General features: G+C 56.8%; 1 protein-coding gene across 1 annotated transcript; it reads right to left on the bottom strand.

Annotated features, from left to right (window-relative positions):
- Positions 1-707: 707 nt before the first annotated feature.
- On the bottom strand, positions 708-18,332 carry SLC35F6 (solute carrier family 35 member F6). Its single transcript, XM_028517486.2, has 6 exons — positions 18,094-18,332; positions 9,393-9,465; positions 8,483-8,654; positions 8,004-8,216; positions 6,936-7,046; positions 708-5,487 (listed from the first exon to the last, which is right to left on the bottom strand). Exons 1-6 carry the CDS (start codon positions 18,168-18,170, stop codon positions 5,018-5,020), a joined length of 1,116 nt encoding a protein of 371 aa, XP_028373287.1. The 5' UTR covers positions 18,171-18,332; the 3' UTR covers positions 708-5,017.
- Between the last annotated feature and the right edge of the window lie 5,801 nt (positions 18,333-24,133).

The raw sequence follows: 24,133 nt of genomic DNA, 5'->3' as shown, positions 1-24,133 counted from the left end.
AAGAAATAGAAGGGAGGAAAGGGAAGGAATGTTTAATTGAATCCTTTGAGGTGCAATCAAATCACAGAAATATGATTGGTTGTCAGTGATCTGGGTCAACACAGAGACAAGGAGTGCGGCGCCCCCAGTCCTCAGCACCCACGAATCAGACAAAGCAAATCTTCACTCCTTAATTCTGCTTTAGACATAGAGCTCCCACCTTGCTCTATTGGAGTAGAAAAAAAGGTAGAAGAAAGGATTTTTAAAAAAACCCTTACCAGAGGATATGTTTATCGATTTTATGTTTTTAAAACTTTTATTTATTTTTAGACAGAGAGGAAGGGAAGGAGAAGGGAAGGGAGAGAAACATCAACGCGTGGCTGCTTCTCATGAGCCCCCTACTGGGGACCTGGCCCACAACCCAGGCATGTGCCCTGACTGGGAATCGAACCAGCGACCTTTCTCCGTTCGTAGGCCGTCACTTAATCCACTGAGCTATACCAGCCAGGGTGGTTGTTTATTTACTTTAGAGAGAGGGAAACAGGAAGAGAAACATCGATGTGCTATAGAAACATAGATCAGTTGCCTCCCATATGCACCCACCTGGGGACTGAACCCACAACCTTTTTGTGTACAGGATAGTGTTCCAACTAACAGCCACTGGGCCAGGGTAGGACTATTATTATTTTTTTTAGATTCCACATAGAAGAGTGATCATACTGTATTTGTTTTTTCTGAATGAACGTATTTCACTCAGCATAATGTCCTTGCACTAGCAATTTTCCAACCGTTTTCATCTCATGGCACACATGAACTAATTACTAAAATTCTGTGGCACACCAATGAACATATTATTTGCAGATCTGACCAAAAAAAAAAGATACAATTTTGATTCATTCGCACCAGATGGCTATTCTTATATTGGCTGTTGTCCTTTTTTTAACTTGACAATCTCAAGGAAAAGAGGTCAGTGCCCCTGACTAGTTGGGCATTGCATATTTTAAAAACGCTTGCGACACACCAGTTGAAAATCACTGCTTTACCCAATAGAAGGTCCTCCAACCAAGGCCCCAGAAGGTCGGTCTTCTGCTGGAATGGCTCTTCTGCACATGCTCTCCGCCATTTCCACAGTCCAGACCCTAATCAGTTAGTGGTGATCTTACTGGCCTTCCGTGCTTCCTAACGCTACCCAGATCTGTTCCCGTATCACAAGATGGCCTTCCCAAGCAGCTAATCTGGATCATGTAACCTTCCCGGGGCACCCTCGTCTGCAGAGCCCTGACGCCTCAGCAAAGCCTGGAGGGCACAGCACTATCTGGGCACCTGCCCCACTCTGGCCGGGCCTCTGGCCACTCACTGCCGGGCATGCCAGTCTACTTACCTGCGGTTCTCGAATACATCACCTTGTGACACAGGTTTCTGTGCTTTTTGCAAGCTGTTCCCTCCTCCTGAAACACTTCCTCTTTCTCTCCCCCCAACACCGCCTGCCCATCCTTCAGCACCCGGCTCAGGTGGAGCTCTCTCCGAGTTCCAGGCAGGTAGCTGATCGCTCCTGCACCACCTGCCCCGCGCCCCGTGCAAAGGCCTCTCGTGCACAGCGGGCTGTGCTGGAGTTCCTCCTCTACACATCCGTCTCTCCTGTTTTCTTTGGTGGAGCCACAGCAAAGAGCACATCAGTTCTCAATGAAGTTTGCTGAATTCTGGGACGGAAATTCCTCATGAAAATCTTTTTTGGACAAGAGTTCTTAAAGAAGAATGGTGATTTATAAACTTGCGTGGCTACAGAGAGAATGCCCAGCTGACTTTGGGCTTTGAAAGGATGTAGTCAACAAAAGGCCAGACGGCCTCTAAACCAAGGCCAGTACGAAAGGGTGATACTGATCTAGCAGTGGGTTGGGAGAGGAACGCATTAGGAATGCTGGGAATTTTGCCTTTTGGGGGGTAGCCCGGATCTTGAGAGGTGAAATGACTTGTCCAAGGGTCACCCAGTCAGGTAGAGGCGGGGCTGCGGTCACAGCTCCGACTCCTGACTCTGCTGCTTTCCCCTCTACCACGTGTCCCTTGGCTCCAGTCCTCGGCCCTCCTCACCAGGGGCCAGAGCTCTGACTGCCCGGGACGCTGTTTGCTTACACTAGGCAGAGAGAGACCTTTGGACAAAGTGAAGGTGAACAGAACCTGGCAGGGCCCTAAATTTCTGCCCTGCAGGCAGATTCTTGGGGAGAGGAGCCTGAAGGGTAGCTCAGGGCCTGGCGGGCAGCCCTGCAGGAAGCCCCAGGACCGCCCTGTGAGGGCCCTGGCCCGGTCAGTTCACTACAACGCAGAAGGCTTGAATTACACTGTGTGTGAGCCGGTGTTTACAGAAGTCCATCAGTCAATCCTGATTTGGGGGCTCAGGGCCTCCGCGCCAAACTCCTGCCATTCTGGGCCTCCTCCCTCCGCTCCGAGCGGCAGGGCCACAGCTACAGACGTCCCCTACAGCCCCCCAGACTCAGCCGGAGGGTCTGCCCATGTGACCAGCACCACACAGCACTTCTCGACCTCACCCTCCAAAGCACCCCTGACAAAAGGACGGAGTGAACGCGTCCCGGGGGGTCGGAAGGGTACCGACTGCCAGCACCAAGTCTTCTTCTATTTGATCCTCTGATCTGTGAGTTCTGTGTTCCACCACATGAGGGTGTGTACAGTGAAGCCCGTTTTCTGAGCAAAGCGGGCGCGCCCGTGTGCTGAGCAGGGACCTCAGTGCCCGACAGACCCCCTGGTGGACAGAACAGCCTCACATGACACCCCATGTGCATTGGCCCTTACAAGCCCCTGCAATTTATTAATCTTGGGTAATGTCCATGCTCACCCTGCTGGAGGGAGGCCGGCTTCTCCACTTCCGACACGTGCAGACCCAAAGCTCCAGGAGGTAAAGCGATCTGCCGGAGCTGGTGGCCGGCCTGATGAGGTGGTCCCCCCACCCCCATGCCCTGCCACCCCTCCAGTCCCACGATAAATCCCCCCAACCCTTCAACGTTGAAATCCACACAGTCCCCCGTGGCGGCACTTGGATACAGGCCCAGTGCTCCCCGAACACCCCCTGAGGCGTGCTCGGCTGAGGCACAGGCTGGGCACCCCCTGCAGAGAGAGGGCAGCCCCGGTTTCTGGTACAGGCTCCTGGCCACGCTCCCTGCGGCAGAAAGGGATGGGCGAGGGCTGAACTGGGCATGCGGCTTTGCTGTCTCTGGCGGTGTGACCTTGGGAAGTTCTCCCCTCTCCCTGGGCGATCGTTTCTTCATCTGAATAATGTATGAGGGGCTGGGTGACTTCTGTGCTCTGGTACATTAGAGCTTTTCCAGTAACACTGTAGAGGCAATGCCCAGGGCGGTCTTAGCCCTGGCACTCCTTTCCTCATTAAAGAAAAGTCCGTACTGCCAACTTCCCCTTTTTAACTAAAAACAACATCCTAAGGTAGTTTTTTCGGACAAGGTGGCTGTCGTCCCCGCCACCCCACACTCTCCATCTCCTCCTGCCTGGGACACACGCCTTGGCCCAGGGACACTTGGGGGGCCCTGCAGCCCAGAACTGCTGGGATGAAAAGACCCTCTTCTCCCAAAGAACCTTAATAACCTGCTGGATTCCCACACAGCCTGAGGGGTTTGCTTGTCAGAGATCCCTCCCCCAGAACCTATTCTAAGGAAGGCATTTGGTGTTTTAAGATTGAGCTGCCCAGGAAAACGGCCCGAGGCTCCAGAAACTGCCACAAAATGAGGGGGGCCACTCAGCTCCCTGGGGTCCCTGGTGCCAGGGCCCTCTCTCAGGGGGAGGGGGAGTTACTGGGAGGACACCAGCTCGTGACGTTTCTATCCCAGCCACAGGAAATTCCCCCAAAGACCCAGAGTGAGACCAGTACAGTGGGTGGGGCTACAGACTGGGAATCCAGCAAACCCTTCTTGAATGCCTGCTCCATAAGGAAGTCATTTAGCCTTCGCTGGGCCACGGTTTCCTCATCTGCACCCACCTGTGGGGGTAGTTACTCAACAGAATGAAAGCCAAGCACTTCATATAATGCCCGGGCTACCAGAATTACTCCGAATGGTGGAACCCTGGGCAACCCACCCCCCTGGAGGGTGCCCTGCGGGGTCAAGGGGCTGCGGGCGGGGCTGAGAACCAGCTGTGCTCTAGGTCCCAGCCCGTGGCAGGATCACGTGGCTACGTGGCCGGAGCCCAGTGCAGGACACCCCTCTTGCCAAACAACTTATAACTTTGGGCTTCAGTTTCCTCACCTTTAGAACAGGAGGTGCAGAGTTCGTAAAAGCTGCCATCGAGGGCTGCCTGGAATTCCCCTGTGATCTCCTCCAGGAAGGGAGGCCCTGAGGGGTGCGAGCAAGGACACCCGACACCAAAACAAGCCTGGGGAGGAGGCGCTGTGGGCAGAGAGGAGGCGCCACTCCCTTCCCAGGTTGGTAAAAACAGGCCCACAGAACGGGCCCAGCTGGGCTGGAAGGTGCCCAGGCCACAATGTCAGCACCATCCGCTTTTCAGAGCAGGGCCCCGAGGCCCCAGCGACGAGGCTGTGGGCTGGGGAGCACACCAAGCCGGCAAAACCCAGGGCTCCAGGCAGGGTTAGGGGATATCTTACAAGTTTTAAAAAAATATGGGACTTAGTTCTGCTTTGAATTTGCTCGCTGACCTCTCTTTTTTGGAGAATTAATTTTGGCTTGATTTAGAAATTCCTGGGGTTATTAGTTCCTGCAATTCCACTTTGCAATTTTGCTCTAGTGTTGCCACAGGGGCCTGGGGGCCTGGGGGGAGCTTGGTGGGGTCGGTCAGTGCACTCGGGCCCGTGGGGGCTGGCTAACACCTTTCTGCAGGAGGTGCTGACAAAGGAGGACTTGGGTGTCCATCGTCTTCTGTGGTGGCAGCTGTCCTGGGGGCCTGTGGGGAGGGGCAGGGCGAGACCTCGGGGACGGGGACCTTGAGGCTCACGAACCCGTGTGGCCTCAGCCTCAGGGTGAGCGAGGTCCATCCAGGTGGCAGCAGAGGCCCCGCGGGAGGCTCAGCTGGTGTCGTTGATGGCAGTCCGCGAGGCATCCAGCAGTCTCTCTCGCTCGCCCTCGTCCGCCGGGGGCTGGCCTCGGGCCAGGCGGGCCAGCAGCGGGCGGTGCAGCCCGTTGTAGAGGGCCGTGCCCGTCAGGAGGATGAGGAAGCCGAGGATCTGCAGCGCGTGGAAGGCCTCCCAGCCCAGGGCCAGGCTGAGAGCCCAGATGACGACAGTCCGCAGGCTGTCCAGCACCATGCGGGTGGTGGCGCTCAGCTCCTTGGTGACGCTGATGCCCGCAAAGTTGAAGAAGGCGATGCTGCTGATGTTGCCCAGCAGCGCCAGGGCGATGAGCGGCTGCCGGCCCACTTGGCAGAAGGCGTCCAGCGCATCCTCCAGGGTCCCTCGAGGGTTCCCGCTGAAGGAGCCGGCGGGGATGTAGTACATGGGCACCAGCAGCAGGGACAGGATCACGAAGCCGAAGAGGCCTGCAGGAGAGGGGGGCAGCACGTCACGCTCTCTGCTTGGCCCCGCCTGCCAGCTCGTGGGGGCCCCAAGGCCTCCCCTGATCTGCTGCCACCCCTTCCTAGTGGCCCTCCCACTAGCACCTCCCACCAGCACGGTCCTGGAGCCGAATGGCTCTACCTGTGCCTTCTCCACGTCAATCTGCCTTTCCTGACTGTCCCAGGAGTAAGAAATATATTGTGCCCTGGCTGGTGTAGCTCAGTGGATTGAGCGCAGGCTGTGAACCAAAGTGTCCCAGGTTCGATTCCTAGTCAGGGCACATGCGTGGGTTGCAGGCCATGGCCCCCATCAACTGCACATTGATGTTTCTCTCTCTCTCTCTTTCTCCCTCCCTTCCCTCTCTAAAAATAAATAAAATCTTTAAAAAATTAAAAATATATATTGTGACCAGAATATGTGTGCACAGGCACACACACACACTTTCACAAAACAAGAGCTATCCCTACAGTGTACACTGCTGCCTGATACTTTCAAATTCTAGCCTGTTCATTTAGAAAAGAACTGCTGGCGATCACCGCTACAGCGCTCACCGCTGTGGAAAACATAGCTCTCTCATTCAGAGCCATCGGTCTGTGATAAGGAGCTGAACCACTATGTAAATCAACGCACTGCTTCATTCAGAAAGTCCTGTTAGAAAGAAAATGAGCAGGAACAAACAGTACGCTTGCAGGTGTCACTGATTAGTTGATTAGCATCCTGCCACAGCTGTCAGCTCGCTGCGGACGGGCCACAAACAGCGCCCGGGCCCGCCCACAGGCCACGCTCCGTAGCGCAGCTCCAATGCTCCCTGCTGGTCTCATACTTTTAAAGCATAATTGTCATAGTGATCTCCCTGCTCAAACACCCGTGATGGTCCTTCCCTGTCCGTCACTTAAAGTCTAAATCCACTTGCCTGATGTTCCAGGTTCTCCACGGTACGATCTTGACCTGATCGTTTCCCAAGGCATCCAACCTGTGTCTCACCCGAAGGACTCCTCACTAGATTCCAAGCTCGTGTCCAGCCCCCTGTGTCTCCGCTCTGCCTGGAGCGGCCTCCTTCCCACTCTGCCTGTGGAAACCGCCGCTCAAACGCCACCTCTCCTGACCCAGGACACTCAGATACGCCTGGCAGGGGAGACGCCACGTGAGAACGAGTGGTCTGCGCTCGAACGCACTGCTTGGTCCTTCCTTGCGGGTCGGCTCCAGGGAGAGGCTTATGACTAGTTCATCTTCAGCCCCGTGTTCCCTGAGCTCCTGGCCACGGCAGGACCGGTGCCAGAGGATCTGTCCACACGCACGTGGTGAAGGGAGGGAGGACGGGGCAGGACGCTCACCCCCTCCTGTGGTCCCTGCCCTGGACCTGCACCCCTATGTGCGCTCCGCTCCCCGTGCTACCCGACCAGTGCCCCCCCCAGCCCCCGTGCACACACACCCTCAGTGCCGACGGCCCGCAGGGGGTGCACATTGTGCTTGTAGACGAACTTCTCCTCCAGCACCATCTGGATGGCGACGATGACCTGGGCCATGATGATCAGCAGGTCCCCTGTGGGAAAGGACCAACCGGGCCCGGGGTGAGGGAGGCAGGGACACAGCAGGTCCCCTGTGGGAAAGGACCAACCGGGCCCGGGGTGAGGGAGGCAGGGACACAGCAGGTCCCCTGTGGGAAAGGACCAACCGGGCACGGGGTGAGGGAGGCAGGGACACAGCAGGTCCCCTGTGGGAAAGGACCAACCAGACCCAGGGTGAGGGAGGCAGGGACACAGCAAGGCCCCGGGGCTGGTGGCAGGGTGGCAGGCCCAACGCTGAGGGGAGACAGCTCCCATGGGGACAGGACAACAGCCCCTGACTTTTGCAGGCACCACACAGTCATGACTGCCCTCCTGCCTGACCTCCTGGCCCTTGACGGGCGCAGCAGGTGGACACGGCAGGTACTGGCACACACTCTGGGCACAGGCCCCAGAGGGTCCAGAGGCCTGCACAAAGGGGTGGGCGGGTCTTTTGAGTGGCACAGGCCTGGAGACAGACATTGCTGGTTTAATCCTATCTCCAAGTGACCAGGGCGGTCGCTTCATTGCAAAACGGGCTGTACTGCCTTCTTTCAGGGGTTGTGGGGATGTGAAGACAAACACAGCAGCCGGCACCAAGCTGGTCACACAGTAAGTGCTCAATAAACATTCGTTTCTCTCCTCTCCCAAATGCAGTGGTTTGTGTGTAGAGAGATTCATCACAGCACAAGCCCTCTGCCTCCTCTGACATCCGGCTCCTCCCCTACCCCTTTCTCAGGCTGCAGGGCCTCTGGCCTCCCCCACACTCTGTCGGTCAACTCGAGAGCCAGTGCATGCCCACAGTAGCCGGTCCCCCGTGCCCTCACCCAGGGCTTGGCCTACAGCAGAGTTTGTCAAAGTTTGTTGAATGACTCTGTGCTGGGCTCTTAGAGAGGACAGGACAGGACAGGACAGGACAGGAAGGGCAGCCCCCAGGTCCCCATTCCCGGCCACACCTGTGATCACTTCGCTGAGCTTGTGCTGGTCGTCATGCTTGCTCAGGAGGTCGGCCAGGCCCACCACCACCAGCCCCGCGATGGTCGTGAGGATGCCCAGCCACTGGCTCAGCACCAGCCTCCGCCCCAGGAAGGCCACTGAGAACAGGCCTGTGAATATGATCACCGCTCCGCGCAGCATCTGGAAACTGGAGGCGCTGGTCATGTTCAGGGCTAGGAGAGGACAGACACCTGGCATTAGCCCCCAGGGGCCGAGGCCGTGTTCACTGAGGTGTTCTCAGGGCTGAAGACACGCCTCCCGCAGCGCCTGTGCTCAGTAAATCTTGGGTGAGTGCGGTCTGTGAACGCCTGTGGGAGACGGGCAGGCAGGGGTGAGGTGAAGATGAGCTGGGGGTGGCGGTGGGGGTGACTGCTTCGTCAGTGGCCCCTGTGGGTCATGGGCCTCATGGACTCCTACTGAGCCTGGCCTGCCTACCTACCCACATACATGATGCTGGTCCCGGTCATGTCGCAGAGGGCCGGGGGCAGGAAAAGAAGGGGGTTGAAGGGCTGCTGGAGATCCACGCTGGCGTCCGGGTGCCTCGCAGCTCTGCACCGGAGTAGGTAGAAGGCAGCCAGGCAGGAGAACTCCCCCAGGAACATGCCCACGGCCTGCAGGGACAGAGCCCGAGGAGTTTAGAGCTGGAAGGAGGACCACCTTTAACACAACGTTTTTAACACAGCCTTTCTCCCAACGAGAGCTTTCCTACAACCCTAACACATACAACAGGCCAAAGCAAAGCTGCCGAGTGCGGGAGGCCAGAGACTGCCTCCTGGGTCTGCCCCGAAGCCCCTTAAACATCTTGACACAAACCCCAAGGCTGTGTAAGGCCCCGTCTGAAAACCACCGACCTAGGCCAGCCCCAGGTCAAGTTCCAGATGGGGAAACTAAGGCCAGAGAGGCTCAAGAACTTATTCAAGATCACAGAGCAAGTTGCTGGCAGAGCTGGGCTGGAATGTGGATCTCCTGCTTCCCAGATGAGCAGCGAGGTGCTTTCTGTTTGGGGTGCCTGCCCTGTTCTGGCGGGGCCTGGGCTCCCGGTGGGTGGAGCACAGGTTTTGCCACGAGGGTTGACGTTTTCCAAATGCGTCCTGACTCACACGTGGCGAGGGCTGGCCTCGCGGTGCCCAGGGCACGATTGCTCGCTCAGGCCTCTCACAGAGGCTGTGCCCCTGCCCCCTTCCAGGGCCACATGCTCTCTGGCCTCTGTTCGGGGGAGGGAGAGCGAAGAGGACAGCTCTTCTGGGAGCAGGGGAGGGCTCCAACCCTAGGTGGGAAAACAGCCGGGCCTCCGGGGCCCCTGGCCTGAGGCCTGGGAGACGGGAGGTGGGAGGGGACGCGGCAGATACCTGGAGGAAGGGATGCTGGAAGCTGTGCTCCTTGCTTCCGCCGCAGCCCTGGGCCACGAAGTTGTCTGCCCACCTGCAGCAGGGAGAGAGAAGGTCAGACCCACGGTGCGGCGGGTGCCTGTGGACAAGCTGGCTCCCTTCAATGCCGAGAGGGCATGCGTAGGGGGCTTGTCCCAGGGTGGGGTTCCCTCTCGAAGGGGCAGTCTCCACGGCAAGCAGCCTTCCACCGGGATCGTGGTTAGAAAGTGTGGGGGCCTGGGGACCGTCAGCTGAAATGTCATGAACCTCTAACTGACATGAGGCATTCCCTCCAAGGATGAATGCAGCACTGCAGGCCTGCGACTTGGTAACGCAGAAATCACAGCGATTCTCATTATCACGCTGGAGTCATTGCGGGTATTGTGAAGTATCATTTACACTCATCACGGCTCCAAAATATAGTAATTAGATTCGCTGCTTATAATTGTATGTGTTACGAAGTGTATGAACTTACGATATTACTATATCACAAATCTGCCTTTTTAATGTTTTGATAACTGAATTTCTGTAATCTGCAGTCTTTTGTTTGCATTTTTAAAAAAACGTATTTATTTTTTTTTTAGAGAGAGGAAGGGAGGGAGAACGAGAGGGAGAGGAACATCAGTGTGTGGTTGCCTCTCCTGCACCCTCCCCTGGGGACCTGGCCTGCCACCCAGGCATGTGCTCTGACTGGGAATTGAACCAGCGACCCTTTGGTTCACAGGCTGGCACTCAATCCACTAGCCACACCAGCCAGGGATATTTGCACCTTTTAAAACACGACTTTAGGCCTCACCAGATGATCAAAGGGCCCACATGGCACAAAAGTATCAAGAGCCACAGGTCTACAAGGGCACCTGGGCCCCAGGAAATGAATGCCTGACACAGACCACCTGGTCATCTCCAAGTAACCTGAAGGGTTTGGAGGGTCTTTCTAGTGCAGACTGTAAAGCAGGTGGCAAGTGTCCGGCACCAGCGGAGTGGCCTCCCTGCCAGCACCCTGGCAGACGGCATAACTGATTATGACACGCTTCCCCACTCAGCCCCCACACAGGCCCGGAACCCTTCCCGGGGCAGCCACCAGCATTCTGCATTGTCCGCCGTCTGTGCACTAGAGCTCCGCCCCCAAGTTTCATTTTTGATTTTTGCTGGGCTCCGCGGTGGCCCTGTGGTTGAGTCCGATCTCTTTCATTTCAAAGCTCTTCAGATCGCCGGAGACTTCCCACCTTCCGAATCTTCTCATCTCCGGACTAAACAGCCCCAGCCTTCCTGACCTTTCATTTCCCTGGCTGCCCACTTCTGGAAGCGCTCCGGTGGGTCCCGGCCCAGGGCCAAGGGCATGTGATCCGGCCCAGACTGCGCCTGGCGAGATAGCGGCCCCTCCCTCGGCTGCACATCCTGGTCAGTGACATGACTCGGACTGTGTCTGCTGACTGGTTAGTTGACACAACTTCAAGGGCATCGCGCTGCTGACTCTGGTCAATGTAGACCTCGGCAGCTTCCGGTGAGCACTGACCTGCCCCTCTGCAGCGCCCCCAGCAGGCAGCGGCTGTCTCTACACCGAGTCGGGACTTCTCCCTCTTATACTTCTGCCAAAGGTGGTCACACTGCAGCGCCCAGCCCTGCTCCAGTCGGCTGTGCACAAGCCTGCGCTCCTAAAGGGCAGGGGCGCCTTCTGCTTCCTGTGTCCCCACAGAGCCCCAAGCACCGGCCACTGGTTGGTTGTGCCAAGCAGTTAGGGTCTGGGTTTGACAAACATCCTGTCCAGAAATGCCCTTGCTTCTCTGCACCCTGCGTTTGGGGAGGGGAACAGGAGGCTCTTTCCCCCAGCCCAAGGCAAGGGCGTGAGGCCTGGATGCGCGAAGTGGGAGGGGCGGGCTGAGCCGGGGTGGAGCTCCTGGCCAAGGAGAGGGTAGCACAGACCTGTGAGGGGGAGACTCCATCTGCTCAGGGATCTGAACACCTACTCCCCAGGGAGAGTCAGCAAACAGGCCTAAGGCACATCTCACCGAGGGAGACCCCCACCCGCTCCCCAAGATGTGGAGTGAGAGGGGCAGTTAGGAGGGCGCGTGGTCCCTGGGAATGACCACGCCCAAAGGAGAGCTGCAGGGCGGGGAGTTCCGACAGGACTGGCTGGGAAGGCAGATAGAAATAAATCTGGGTCCGGGGACCAGGCCCACACCAGCACCCGGACCGATGGAGAAAGGAAGCCCTCCCTGTAGAACGAAACCACCTGCTCTCTGGGGTCTCACTTCTGCCTCATCTGCTACAGGTTCTCGCTCTTAGATCCCCAGGGAGGGCAGGGCAGGGCATGGGAGGTGGGTGGGGGCCGCAGACAAACCGTGGCTCGGGGCAGACCTGTTTTACCATCAGGCTCACTTTTGCCCCCGCCCCGGGAAGACCTGGGCAAGGCAACTGAGCAAAACAGAGGAGAAGCGAAGAGGTCAAACTTCACCAAGGGCACAGAGCCAACTTCCTGGGAGCAGGTGAGCAGGGCAGAGGGGTGGGATTCCTGGGGCAGGAGCCAGGGCTCCTCCAGGGGGGGCGTAAGGGAGGTCCTGCCAGGTCCATGAGGCCAGTGGGTGGCTGTGGGGCCCCCTCCTCATCTGCTCATTCCCGAGCAGGGACTGGCAGGCTGAAGAAGACCCCCAGATCTAGTGGTGGATCCACCTGCCAACCCCCCCCAGCCCCCCACAACTACTGCCTACACTGCTTACAGTAATGACAACTCACATCCGTGTCACTTTCTGGTTCCACAGTCACTGTCCCCTGAGAGTGTGAGTCCAGCACCCAGCGGCTTCCACATCGCTCAGGCCCCTGCTTCTGGCATATTACTAAACAGACGCTCACACAGTTTTTGGTCGAATGAATGAGACTTCCAGATCCCTCCAAGCGGACAGGCAGATACTACACAGAGTCCACAAGCAACGTCTCAAGAGTCCTGATTTCGCACCTGGTCTGAGGTGTCCCCTGCTGGTGGGACAAGCTGACCTGTCTTTTCCCAGGGTGGGACACCGTGTGGGGGGCTGGCTCTAGGGTTGGTGCTGAGCTCCCTTCCTCCTGCCCCAGAGGCCTGTCTTCTGCAAGGGGCAGGTCTGCCCGAACAGGTCGGGGCTGGCAGCATTCCCAGCCGGGGAAAAGGAGTCTTCTTGTATCTGAGAGCCTGGGGACGGTGCGTGGCCCGAGGGATTAGGTGTCACCGGGAGGTCTGCCCTCCCCAGCCTCTCTTTGGGCCAGACAGCAGGTCAGGCCGGGGAGGAGGTTGGGCCAGCAGGCTTGCTGGGAGGAGTAAGGCTTCTCTCCCAGCCCGGAGACAGACCTCAGTTCATCGTGCAGGCACCGAGGGGCCTCGGGCGGCACAGAACAAGAGCCAAAATCCAGCCGCAGTCCATCTGGGGATGACAGCAATGACCCCCCAAGGTGGGACAGCACTTGGCCATCTGCAAAACCTGCCACTGAAAGGTTTTTATAAGCAGAGGATCCACTGGGCACTGACTCGGTGCCAGGCCTGTGCGGAGCACTTCATGTGGGTGGGTTGTCTGGTTCAAGCCTCGCTTCAAGGATCCTCATCCGACGGACGGGGACTCCAAGGTGAGGGGTGGAGGGGTGGAGAGAGGCGCGCACGTTCAGGCTCGCCCAGTCAGCGACAGGCAGATCAGGCCCAGACCCAGTGCTTGAATTTACGTTCGGAAAAGGCAGCAGGCTACGTGGAAAGCTGATTCCGAGCCTCACAGGCTGGACGAGTTATAGTGTTCTTACCATAAAACGGGGATAACACTGATGAAGTGTCAAAAGTAATAAATAAAATAAGATACACAAGACCTGGCACATGGCAGGTTCTTTCCTGCCCCTCCTCCCTGTTCCCCTCCATGGAGCGGCAGCCACAGCCCCTTGTGTTAAGTCAGGCTTGGCTCCAGCCCGGAGGCTTCTGGGAGAGCAGTCATTCTCTGGGACCTACCCTGCTGGCTGAGGCAGAGGTGGGTGGGAGGCCTCTGGCTACTGCCCCAGCAGGTCCACAGAGCCCCAAAGTGCTGCAGGAGGAGGAGAACCAGCCATCATGCCGTCATGAAGCTCATTACTTGTATGAGGGACCAGACAGGGCTGAGGAACAAGGCTTGTGAGATGCCCAGAAGGGCGGGTGCCCAGGAGTCTCCGCCTCCAGCTCCACACCCTCCCCTCCCCTCGCTGAGATGGGAGGAGCTGGCTCTGCAGTTGTACCCCTGCCCACCCCCCCCATTCTCTGTGGACACCGTATCCAGGGAAAGCCATGGCCTCCAGGGCAGGCTGGGCTGGGCTGCCCTCGATGCGATGTGGGGTGAGTCACTATACACATCCTTGCCCAGGCAAACCCAAAGCTCAGCATTCTGAGAGCGGAGAGTATCTGCACGTGGGCCGGGGCGGCGGACTGAAACGGAGGAAGTGGGTGATGTGGCTGCCTCAGACCCGCTGGCTGTGTGGCCGTTCCCCGCAGAATCTCTGCCATTTCCTCTCCAGTGCCCGGCTGGTCAGGCCCAGTGAGTCAGCTGCTCTCTCCCGCAGGGATCTGCAGCAGGGCTGCTCCGCTCTGCAGGGCAGCCCTGGCTCGTGCGGTGATGAGTGATAAGTGAGGACAAGCCCTCCCCTGTCTAAGTGCAATGAGAATACCTTCCCCAGTAGATCATAACCCGTGTCTGGGGGAGAGGTGGGAAGTCACGCCCATTTTACAGATGAAGCTGAGGCTTGGAGAGGCCCTGTGACTCGTCTGGTCCCACAGCTTCCGGGTCTCAGGCTTTTCCCACTCTCCTGCGCTGCCCCCCTGACGCCAGGCTTTCTCCAGCTGGCCCAGGAAGCCTTCGAAGCAACTCTCCCACGCCAGCTCATGGGACCCAAGGGTGGGGGCAGCAGCCATGGCAAAAGTTAGAGCTGGCACAGAAGGGATGATGAAACTCCTTCCTTAACAGAGGCCTAGTGGTCCCAGGCTGCCTGCCACTTTCCTGGCAGGGTCCCTGGACCCAGCGGGCCTGGCTGGTGGAGGGGAAGTCACCCCACGGCCCCTCCCTGGCTGGGTGAGCTTCACACCGCGCATACATTTGTTTAGGAGGGGGTCTGAGCCTTCCTTAGTGAGTGTCTACTTGACCTTGGCTCTTTACGTGCAGAACCCCGGCTGGCTTCAGGAGAGCAGGGCGCAACCCCGGGGACAGGCGCTGGGTCAGGCAGACAGACCGTAGCAGTGCAGAGGAAGGCGAGACGTTTGGTGTCCAGGAGCCACATCAGCAGAAGTGCCTGGGGTGGAGGCGGCCACAGAAAGGAGAAGGAGCCACTTCACAGGAAGCGGCCCTCTGCAAAGACCCAGCGACAGGGCCAAAGGGGCAGCCTGCTGGGTGGGTTGCCCTCCCGTGGGTATGTGACGCCCACCCCCACCCCAGCCAGAGCAGGCCCATCTCTGTCTGCAGCGCTGCCGAACCTGTTGAGTGGGCAGAGCGGTCCCTCCAGCAGAGGGCTGACCTGTGGTCACAGCAGGCGGCACGTGCTCCTACTCACTTCCTCATCCCCTCTCCTTCGTCCTCCCAAGGACCCAGGGAGGGAAACTCGCTCACCTTCCGGGCCAAGGAACCGCAGGAGGCTGCTAGAGACTCTACACCTGAATCTTGCATGGCCTCTGGCTAGAGGGGGAAACCTAGCAGGGTGCCAGCAGGGTCCCCTGGGCTGGGACGGAGGCTCATTGCCCAGCCCCAGGGGGAGGGTGTGCTCTGAGAGAAGGGCAGGGAGGTGCCACTTAAAGGATCGCCCCTTCCGTGGGCACCTGTCTGTCCGTCCTTGCCTGGGGAGATGGGACAGAAGAGCCCAGGGGAGAGGGACTCCGGGTACTGTGGTCGGAAGTAACGGGGTTGGGCTGCAACTTGGAGACCCGGGTTCTGGTCCCGGCTCTGTGTGACACCGGCCGGCGGAGTCACAAAAAGAAACTTCTCTTGGGACTCAACTATTAAATTGTGGGGATGAGAATGGGTGATTTCCACGTTTCTAACGACTCCAAATGCCTCGAAAAACGGCCAGACGCGTCCCCAGCGCCATCCCACGGTGGTGATTAACAGCACGGATCACAGAGCTATTATTTAGGCTCAGATATAAACTTTCCAGATGAGTTAAACTCGGGCAAGCAAGTCCACCTTCCCACACCGGTCTCCTCATCCAAGGACAACAAGTCCGTCTACCTCATAGGGTGGTTCCTGGAACTCATTAAATTAACACACGACAGGCGGCCAGGGGAGGGCCTGGCACGCGGGAGTTCTGTGTGGATTAGCTCATCAGCACTTGCCATGATCGCGTTCTTGTCTGTCTGTCCCCCCCCCGCCAGAAGCTGCGGGTCAGACTGTGACTTCAAACTGATAATTAATTCCTATCGGGATGTACGCTGCCACTTTCCCAAGTTCTTTCTTGCGGAGAGCATCCTTCTCACAGTCTGGCCTTAGAACACGATTTAGAGTCCAGTTCTGGGGCCCGTCTCAGGCAGGGGGTGCGGTGCGGGGGGGGGGGGGGGCTCCTGAGAGGCCCTGCATCAGGCTATCAGGCGGAGGACAGATCAAAGGTTGGGTCCCGCCCCGGGAGACTCTTTCCTGCCCCTCAAGGTAAGGCCCCCTGAGGCTGAGGATCCTCTAGCTTCCTACCTGACCTGTTTGGAGTGTTTTAAGGAGCTGAGTCACTACAGTTTACCCTGGTACTCACTAGCAACCTCATCTCTCCTTGGGGACGGCAGCCCTGGCAGCCACGCTCTAAGCACTTGACTGAGATCTTGGCTGATGCTACAGACCGATGGAGAGTGACTCGTTCTGCTGCGTTCAGATCCAACCCAGAGATAGGGGCCCTCGGGGCGAGGCTCCTGTACAGCTAAGGGCTCATGGCAGGAATGACCTTCAGGAGGCCGCAGGGCTCAGGACACCAGCACAAGACAGACACAGACAGCTGACATGGAGAGAAGGTGGGCCCCGCCCAGAGCTCCGCTTCCTTTGGAGAAGGGAGGCCATTGCCAAGTGTGAACACATCTGTCTCCTCCACCTCGGGTTCTGAGCATCTCAAAGGCAGGGACCATTTTTGAGTCACTTCTGTCTGCTTCCCCGAGTCCAGACACGGCCTCACACCCTGTAGGCACCTTATACGTGCCTGCTGAGTTGAACAGGATACTTCTCTCCCTGACCTCTCTTCGGGGCCTTTCTCACCTCCCTGATGGAGTGTGCTAGGAACAAAAGACTCAAAAACGAATATGCTAGGGCCAGCCAGGGAGCACAGGCCAGAAGGTGACTAGGGTGACTCCCCTTTGCTCTGGAGCCTGCCAGGGGAGAGGCAGAGGTGAGGTCTCACTGGGAGACCAGTCTCCACTGCTCTCCATGCGTGCCTGGGAATCGGTTCAGAGACAGGCCAGGCTCTGGGTCCCGGGGCTCTTCGATGGTGGACAGAGGGAGGGAAGGCCCTGCTCTGAGGTGGGGGTAGAGAAAGGGGCAAAGGGCTGCCAGAAGAAGGGGCTGCCGCCTGGGCCCCGGTCCTCCTTGCACATTACAGAGAAGAGGCTACGTCGGGCCCTCCGCCTGACAGCCCTGGGTCCTCAATCCCCAGCCTCCTAAAGACCGCCCTCCCTGTTCCGGCAGCACCGCGCCCTCACACATCACGGCTGACCCGCTCGCTGGCCCACCTGCTCTCCCTGTCGGGGTGAACGGCACTCCTGTGCTCTCAGACAGAAACCCATTGTCTCTGGAGCCTGTGGGTCAGGCCTTGCAGCTTCATTCTGCACCTGGTCTCTCCCACCTGCCTCTTCCTTTCCCACCTCCTAGTTCCCCTGATCTACCACACAGCAGCCTTGGGGTGGTTTTCCCCGCACCAAACTACTCTTCACCTTGACCACCAGGTGGGTCATCATATCACTCTTAGCATGTCACTCCTCTGCTCAAAAGCCTCTCTCTCTCTCTCTTTGATTTAATCTTTATTGTATTGTATATTGTAATTCTTTATTGTATTGTATTTTCCCCCCATTACTATTTAGTCCCCTTATACCCCCCTCCTTGAAAAGCCTCTCTTTGATTATGGGATAAAATCCAGCTTGGCCATTAGTTACAATCTGCTGTCATCTGGCCTTGCTGTTCCCTGCCTCGATGTCCCCCGCGCACCCCCCACCCTCCACACACGTAAACTCCAGCTGTAACCCTTCCTCCGTGAGGGTCCGATAGGGCAGCCCCTTCTCTGCCGCCGCAGCCCTCTACGCTTCCATGGCCTCTACTGTAGCTCGCAGGCACCAGCCTGGGAACGTCCTCCCACCCCCACCCACCACTCCCACAGCTCCTGGAGGGCAGGGCCTCCACCGCCACCATTGAAAGGGGTACTGGAGAGGAACTGGTCTAAGTCTCCCGTTTAAAGATGAGGAAACTGGCGCGGAGGCGTAAGGTGGCTCGCCAGGATCAGGCACACAGCGAGTCAAAGCCGGGGCTCGGGTCCGCCAGATGGGGACAGGAACCCGCTCCACAGTTCCCCAGGCCTCACGCCCCTTGGATGGTACAGAAACCAAGTGAACCGACCGGAGAAACTGGACGAGCGGGTAAAGCTGGGAGGGGGGAGCTGAGGCGTAGGGCGGGGAAGGTGCGCGGGGGTCGCCAGCGCCCGCGCGGGCTGCGGCAGGCCCAGCAGAGCCCCCTCCTCTCCCCGCTGGGCATGAACTCACTTTGCCGAGAGTGTGTTGATGGAGCCGGTGACGAGCATGAGCCCGGCCAGGAACAGCTGGTACTTGGTCCAGGCCATGGCGGCGGAGGAGGGGAGCGCGACACTGCAGGGACCCCCGCGACCTCCACGATCACTCGAAACTACAGCCCCTGACCCGGTCACTCGGGGGTCTCGGGGCTAGCGCTTCCGGGCCGGGCGTCACGTGAACCGCCCGGGTCCCGCCCCCTGCCGGCTCGCCCCGCCCCCCGCCCCGCCCCGGGAAGGCGCCGGGTCGGGTAGCTGCGTTAGCCCAGCCCTGGTGCCCAGGTTCTCCAGGGCTGGAGCCCGGCGCTCTGTTTCCCACGGGCTAGGTCTCCTTTACGAAAGAAACTGATGGGATGATGCAATGAGGTGCATCTTGGATGTTAGAGCGTTTTGTAAACCGTTTAGAGAGGCTGAGCGGAATCATGTCAGAGGCAAACGACAAAGTGTTCCTGTCCAGTGTGGCAATCTCCTCTCCACTTGGAACCCTGGGAACTCCCAGGAGGCCTGGGAATTTTCTCTAGGGATCCCAGCCCGCGGTGTTGCTCACCTCTTCCAGAAAAGCCGTGTAGGAAGCTAGTCCCTGCTCACTGTGAGACCATATTATAGCTAAGGAAATGAAATTTAGAGCAGCCCAATGATTTGCTTATGATCACGCTAGTGAGTGATGGGGTGAGGAGCGGCATGCAGATTCTTCAGTCCACTGCTTCTCCGTCGGTCCCCAAGGTGCTCAGAGGCAATTGCAGCAGAAAGACCTGGGTTTGTTTGCAGGAGCTCTCAGGCTTTTACAACCCTTCTCCTGGTTTTCAGGCCCCCGCTGCACTCTGTCCTCCTCTCCAGCTTTCTAGTCTGCACCACATGCCTGTCACACCACAGGTTGGAGCCCGGGGCCTTCCAGGAACCGCCTCAGACCCAGAGGGCACATTTCCCCCTTCGCTGCAGATTTTGTTACTGAAGCTGCAGAGATAGGGCCTGTCTGCCAGCTCTTCCTGCTTACCTGCCCGAAGGCTGAACTGGTGAAAATGACCGATACTGAATCAGAAAAACCCTCAAGGAACCTCAGGAGGCCCTTTCATTGCAGGCAGACCTGCTGTAGGAGGTCCGATGATAGACAAGGAAGGGGTTTCCCAGAGGAGGGGATAGCAGGGAGGTGCGAGCGGGTGTGCAGAGTGTCTGACCCGCAGACCATCTGGCACTTTCCTCCTCTGGAGCCTGTTCTCATAAGTTGGCGGGGAGAACGGGAGACTCAGAGGAGGTTTCTTCTGAGCTTTTTGTCCTCAACAATATCATGAGTTTCATGTGATTTAAAAGGAATTAATTCAGTTATCCAAAGATAATTACTGAGACTCTGGGGTCTGTAGAGGTGAACGAAGCACAGCCTCTGTCGCATGGGGCGGGTGGGTGCACCCACCCCACACTGGCCGGACAGCCCCATCGCTTCCGGAAGCAGTTCCTACAGGTCACGATGACATGGTCTGTGGGGCTCTGGACCACCTTCCCCCTGTGTCCGAGCCAAGGGCACTATCTTGAAGTAAACGTGATTAATGATCGATGGTGTCACCAGCCCGACATGATGTCACTAGTAGCGTGGTCTTTGTCTGTCTCTATAACCACATCATAAAATGAATTTTAATTTATTACCGGGTTCTGATCATCCATCAAACTGCTGTCCCTGGAGCCAGGAGGCAGGAGGGTTTGTTTGGAAATGTACGTTTAGCCCACTCAGTGCCAGGCCCAGAGCCAGACGTGAGACCCCAAAGACAGCCCTCGAGGAGTTCGGGATTTTATGGAGGAGAGGGTGAGCACCGGGGTGACCACGGAGCAACGTGGAGGAGGCAGAAGGAGCTGGGCCAGGCATGGGGTTCTTCAGGAAAGGCGGGGGCAAGGGCATGGCAGTGACCATCAGAGCTGTGCTGGAGCCAGCACCCCCGTCTGTGTCCGCTTGTGCTGGGAGCTTGACTGCTGTGGTCTCTGTTCTCATAGCCGCCCTGTGTGCTGGAGGTCAGGGGAGATTCAAGCAGGGGCTTGACGGAGGAACAGAGTTGCTCCAGGTGGAGAAGAGGGTCATGCGGGGCAAAGACCACCACGTGGACATCATGGGGAATGACCTACAGTGATGCTCCCAGTCTCGGCCAGCCTGGCTAGACTGGGCTTTATAGGGGAAAATCAGGGTTGACATTAGTGTCCTCAGGTAGCTGCGAGCCTGGGGTTGGGGCCTCGCAGCCTCCGGATACAGGAATTCTGACAGCAGTAGAGAAGGATCAGCAGGGAAGGTGCGTTCATTCTCAGGTTTTGCAAAATCCTTTGGGTTATTATTTAATTGAATTCAGGGATAGAGCTTAATGTATATGTTGGATGCAAATTTACCTCATAAATTTAGAAACTATGATTTCCTGGATTAAATAACCTGTCCACGATGCAAACCTGAGACCCTGCTGAGCCTTTTTAGAAGGTCAGAGGTGGACCGCTTCTCGGCCTTTTGGCTAAGATCAAGCGTAGAAGGTCAGAGGGGGGCCAGCCCCTTCGTGGGGGGGCTTCCTAACCGCTTAGATGTGACCATCCTGATTAAGGACTACCGTTTGCCTGCAGACCATGAAGGTTGGAGCTACACGAAAGGGAGCTAATTTCCAGCAAAGGGAGGAAATTTGCTGAGCATAAGGGATGGTATGGTGGACAGAGATGGAAATTTCTCCATGTGCCCCCGAGAGGACAGAATCTTCCCATGTGGAAATGACATCTGAGCAAGTTGTCCAGACTAGGGGAGAGAGAGAGGGATCTGGAAGAGATCTGCTACTTCAAGCAAAGTGACCGTGGTTCCCTCACTCAAAGCGCTACTTTCCTGTTTGTAAAATGGGAAGAATAATATTCACAGCTCGTTGTGTGGAGGGAGGGAGGACAGAAGTGGAAACGCTGCATTGTGGGGGGTGGCCACGGGAGAGTTAGTTCAGTTGCTGTGAGAGGTCAGGGCTGGGCTAGCAGATCAGGTCCGAAAGGACCCCAGGCTGGGCGTTAAAGGGCACTCCTCTTGACTTGTGTAGGTGCCTCTTCTCCCACAGTCAGGGACATTTTGAACAAATTTGTACGCTCCCCTCCACAGAGCCTCTAATTTCCAGAGTGAAATAAAACATATCCATGCAAGCCCCTGCATTTGTATTCAAAGTTTACTGCCAGCCTGTGGCTCGTCTGAAAGACTGAACATTTCCTCAATCAATTTAATCACATCCTGGATTAGTCGAGGGTTTTTTTTTTTTTTTTTTTTTTATCCTGGGAAGGACAGAGACAGCCCAGCCAGACCGGTTTTGTTTAGAACAAGTGTTTGCTGTTTGTCCTTGGGCGATTTCCCTCCTGGGTAGCCTGTTCCTCTGGCATGATGGGCAGGTGACAGGTTAGTCAGGCTCCTGAACCTTCTCCTCCGCCCCTCTGTGTGGGCCGAGGATAAAATCCGGTTTTAGCAAGAACCCTGTAAAGTCACTTAAACCAGGACCCCGCATCTCCCCGTCTGATCTCCTTGTCACCTCGTCCTCGACCGTCCCCACGGGGATGTTTGACGGCCCCACCTGCCTTCAGCGTGGATGTCGTTGGGTCAGTTTAGCCACGTTGACCTGTTCCCTCTTCATCATTTTCCTCCCTTGACCCCACCCACCCTGCTATTCGGCTGTAGATGACACCCGCCCAGGCTGCCTTGGGGCTGAGGTCTGGATGGCTCTGCAGAGATGGAGGTCCCTTTCCCCCACTGCAGTATCGTTTTTTGTCGCTTTAGCTACTGTCTGGTTACGGTTTTTCTTTGGCACAGGACTGCGTATCCAGTTGCCTCTCCCAACACCGTGGGCCCTGCGGGGCAGCCATCGGAGGCTGTGGCTGGGGACAGGAGCCGGGGCCTTGGGAGGAGGCAGGCGGGGTAGGTCCTGGCTGTCTCCTGGGGGAGACATTGGGACAATGAGACCAGGCCTGACAGGACCCAGCCAGGGAAGGGAATGAGGACAGTCGGTATTGGTGGTGAGGAAGTAGGTACTGTTTACCAGGTCTTTCGGGTGGATTTGATGCTTTGTTTCCATGGTGACTGACTATGGTCGGACCAGGAGTCACCTGCTCCTTCTAGCTTCAGGCCCTCATAAGGTCATTCTCAAAACTTTCCCCTTTGCCTTCCTTTCTTAACGTGAATCCGCCTTGGGGTGGGTCCCTGGATCCTGGAAGCCCGTGTTTGGCTGGGTCCTCTGGGGGCAGGATCCAGTCAGATCCAGATGAAACCGGGACTGCTGCTTAAATTCGATTCAGATCAGAAATGAAAATGAACAATTGTTTTAATGTAAGTATATCCTCAATATCGTCTGGGAGTATAGTTATACCAAACAATGATTTATTATTTATCTGAAACTCAAATGTAATCGAGCATCCTGTATTTCATTTACTCAGGCTGACGGCCCCACGGGCCGGGCCCCCAGCGCTCAGAGAAGGTGGACTGCGACGTCAGCGGCTTCGAATCTGCGCGTCTCCAGCGCAAGTCTTCCTCTGAGTACGCTGTGGAATAAGCTCGCGGTATTTTCTTCCTCTGATTCCGTGAAGTCTCTAAATGGACACCAGTCAGTCCCCTTGGAGGCGAGTCTCGCACTGGGGGACCCTCCGGTCCCTGCGTGCAACGCTCTTCTGATTAGAGATGAGGGACGGTGGCATCTGCAGGGGATTCCGAGGCAGGCATGGGGGAGGGCCCTGCCCTCTTGCGCAGTTTCGGGGTCTTCTCAGCTCCTGCGCAGCCCAGGCATGAGTGCCCTGGAGGAATTGTGATCCAGTCCAACCCTCTTGCTGTCCAGGTGAGAAAGCCTTGTCCCAGAAAGGGGGCGACTTGCCCACGTCAGTAGTGAGTGGTGGGTGGACACTTACTTATTTAGGTTTGGTGTTATATTAATTTGCTTAAGCCGGATAGTAATAAAATATTGGCTGGGCCTCTAAATGCTTCATAACATTAAAAATGATACAACCAGCAAACAAACGACTGAAAAAAATTTTTTTTGAAACATCTGGGAGACACTGAACTTGGTTTCCCAGGAAAGGGAGTTCTTGCTAATTTTACTGGTTGTGTTAGTTTTCTGTTGCTGCTTTAACAAAACTCCACAAGCGTGGTGGTTTACAAAGACACACATTGTTTAATGTGTTCTGCAGGGTAGGAGTCTGAAATGTAGTCTCTGGCCTGACACTAGGACCGTGTTCCTTCTGGTGCTTCCCCTGGGGCGCCCGCCTGCATCCGTGGGCCGTGTGCAGCCCAGGATGGCTGTGAACGCTGCCCAACACAAAACCATACGTTTACTTAAAACATTATGAGATTTTTTTGTGTGATTATGTGTCGCCATGTATTTAATGTGTGACCCGAGACAGCTCTTCTCCTTCTGGTGTGGCCCAGAGACTCCAGAAGGTTGGCCACCACTGCAGGGGAATCTGTTTTCTGGCTTTTTCTAGCCCCAGAGGCCGCCTGTGTGCCCCCGCCGCTGGCCCCACATTGCTCGGGCCTTTGTTTCTCTGGTCACATATTCTTGAGTCTGCCCCTCTTGCCTCTATTAAAAAATTTTTTAAAGATTTTATTGATTTATTTTTAGAGAGAGAGGAAGGCAGGAAGAAAGAGAGGGAGAGAAATATCAACATGTAGTTGTCCCTCATGCACCCCCTACTGGGGGCCTGGGCCTCAACCCAGGCATGTGCCCTGACTGGGAATCGAACCAGCAACCCTGTAGTTTGCAGTCTGGCACTCAGTCCACTGAGCCACACCAGCCAGGGTTGCCTCCATTCTACAAAGACAAAATCCTTGCGATTCCATTGGCTGCATCTGGATAACCCAGGATAACCTCCCATCTCAAGAGCCTTAGTTTAATCATACCTGCAAAGTTCCTTTGCAGAGGCTGCGTAAGGCAATGACGGGGGACACAAGAGTTAGAAAATTTTAGTTGAGGTAATAGCTAATAAGCTAAGTAATCAATGAATGTAAAAAGCTGTTGTTCCAGGAACTGAAGGCGTGACCCACACCGGCTCCA

The sequence above is a fragment of the Phyllostomus discolor genome, chromosome 6 (assembly GCF_004126475.2).
Source record: "Phyllostomus discolor isolate MPI-MPIP mPhyDis1 chromosome 6, mPhyDis1.pri.v3, whole genome shotgun sequence".
Classification (NCBI taxonomy): Eukaryota; Metazoa; Chordata; class Mammalia; order Chiroptera; family Phyllostomidae; genus Phyllostomus; species Phyllostomus discolor.
Note: the sequence above shows the minus strand (reverse complement) of the source record. Positions and strands in the feature narration are given on the sequence as shown.

Bases quoted from the DNA above. Each gene is read 5' to 3' on its own strand.
- SLC35F6 (XM_028517486.2), bottom strand. From the start codon at position 18,170: ATGGCCTGGACCAAGTACCAGCTGTTCCTGGCCGGGCTCATGCTCGTC. The intron at 9,466-18,093 runs GTGAGTTCATGC...TCCCTGCTGCAG, and splicing joins ATCAACACACTCTCGGCAAA to GTGGGCAGACAACTTCGTGG. The intron at 8,217-8,482 runs GTAGGTAGGCAG...GTCCTCTCCTAG, and splicing joins GACCAGCATCATGTATGTGG to CCCTGAACATGACCAGCGCC.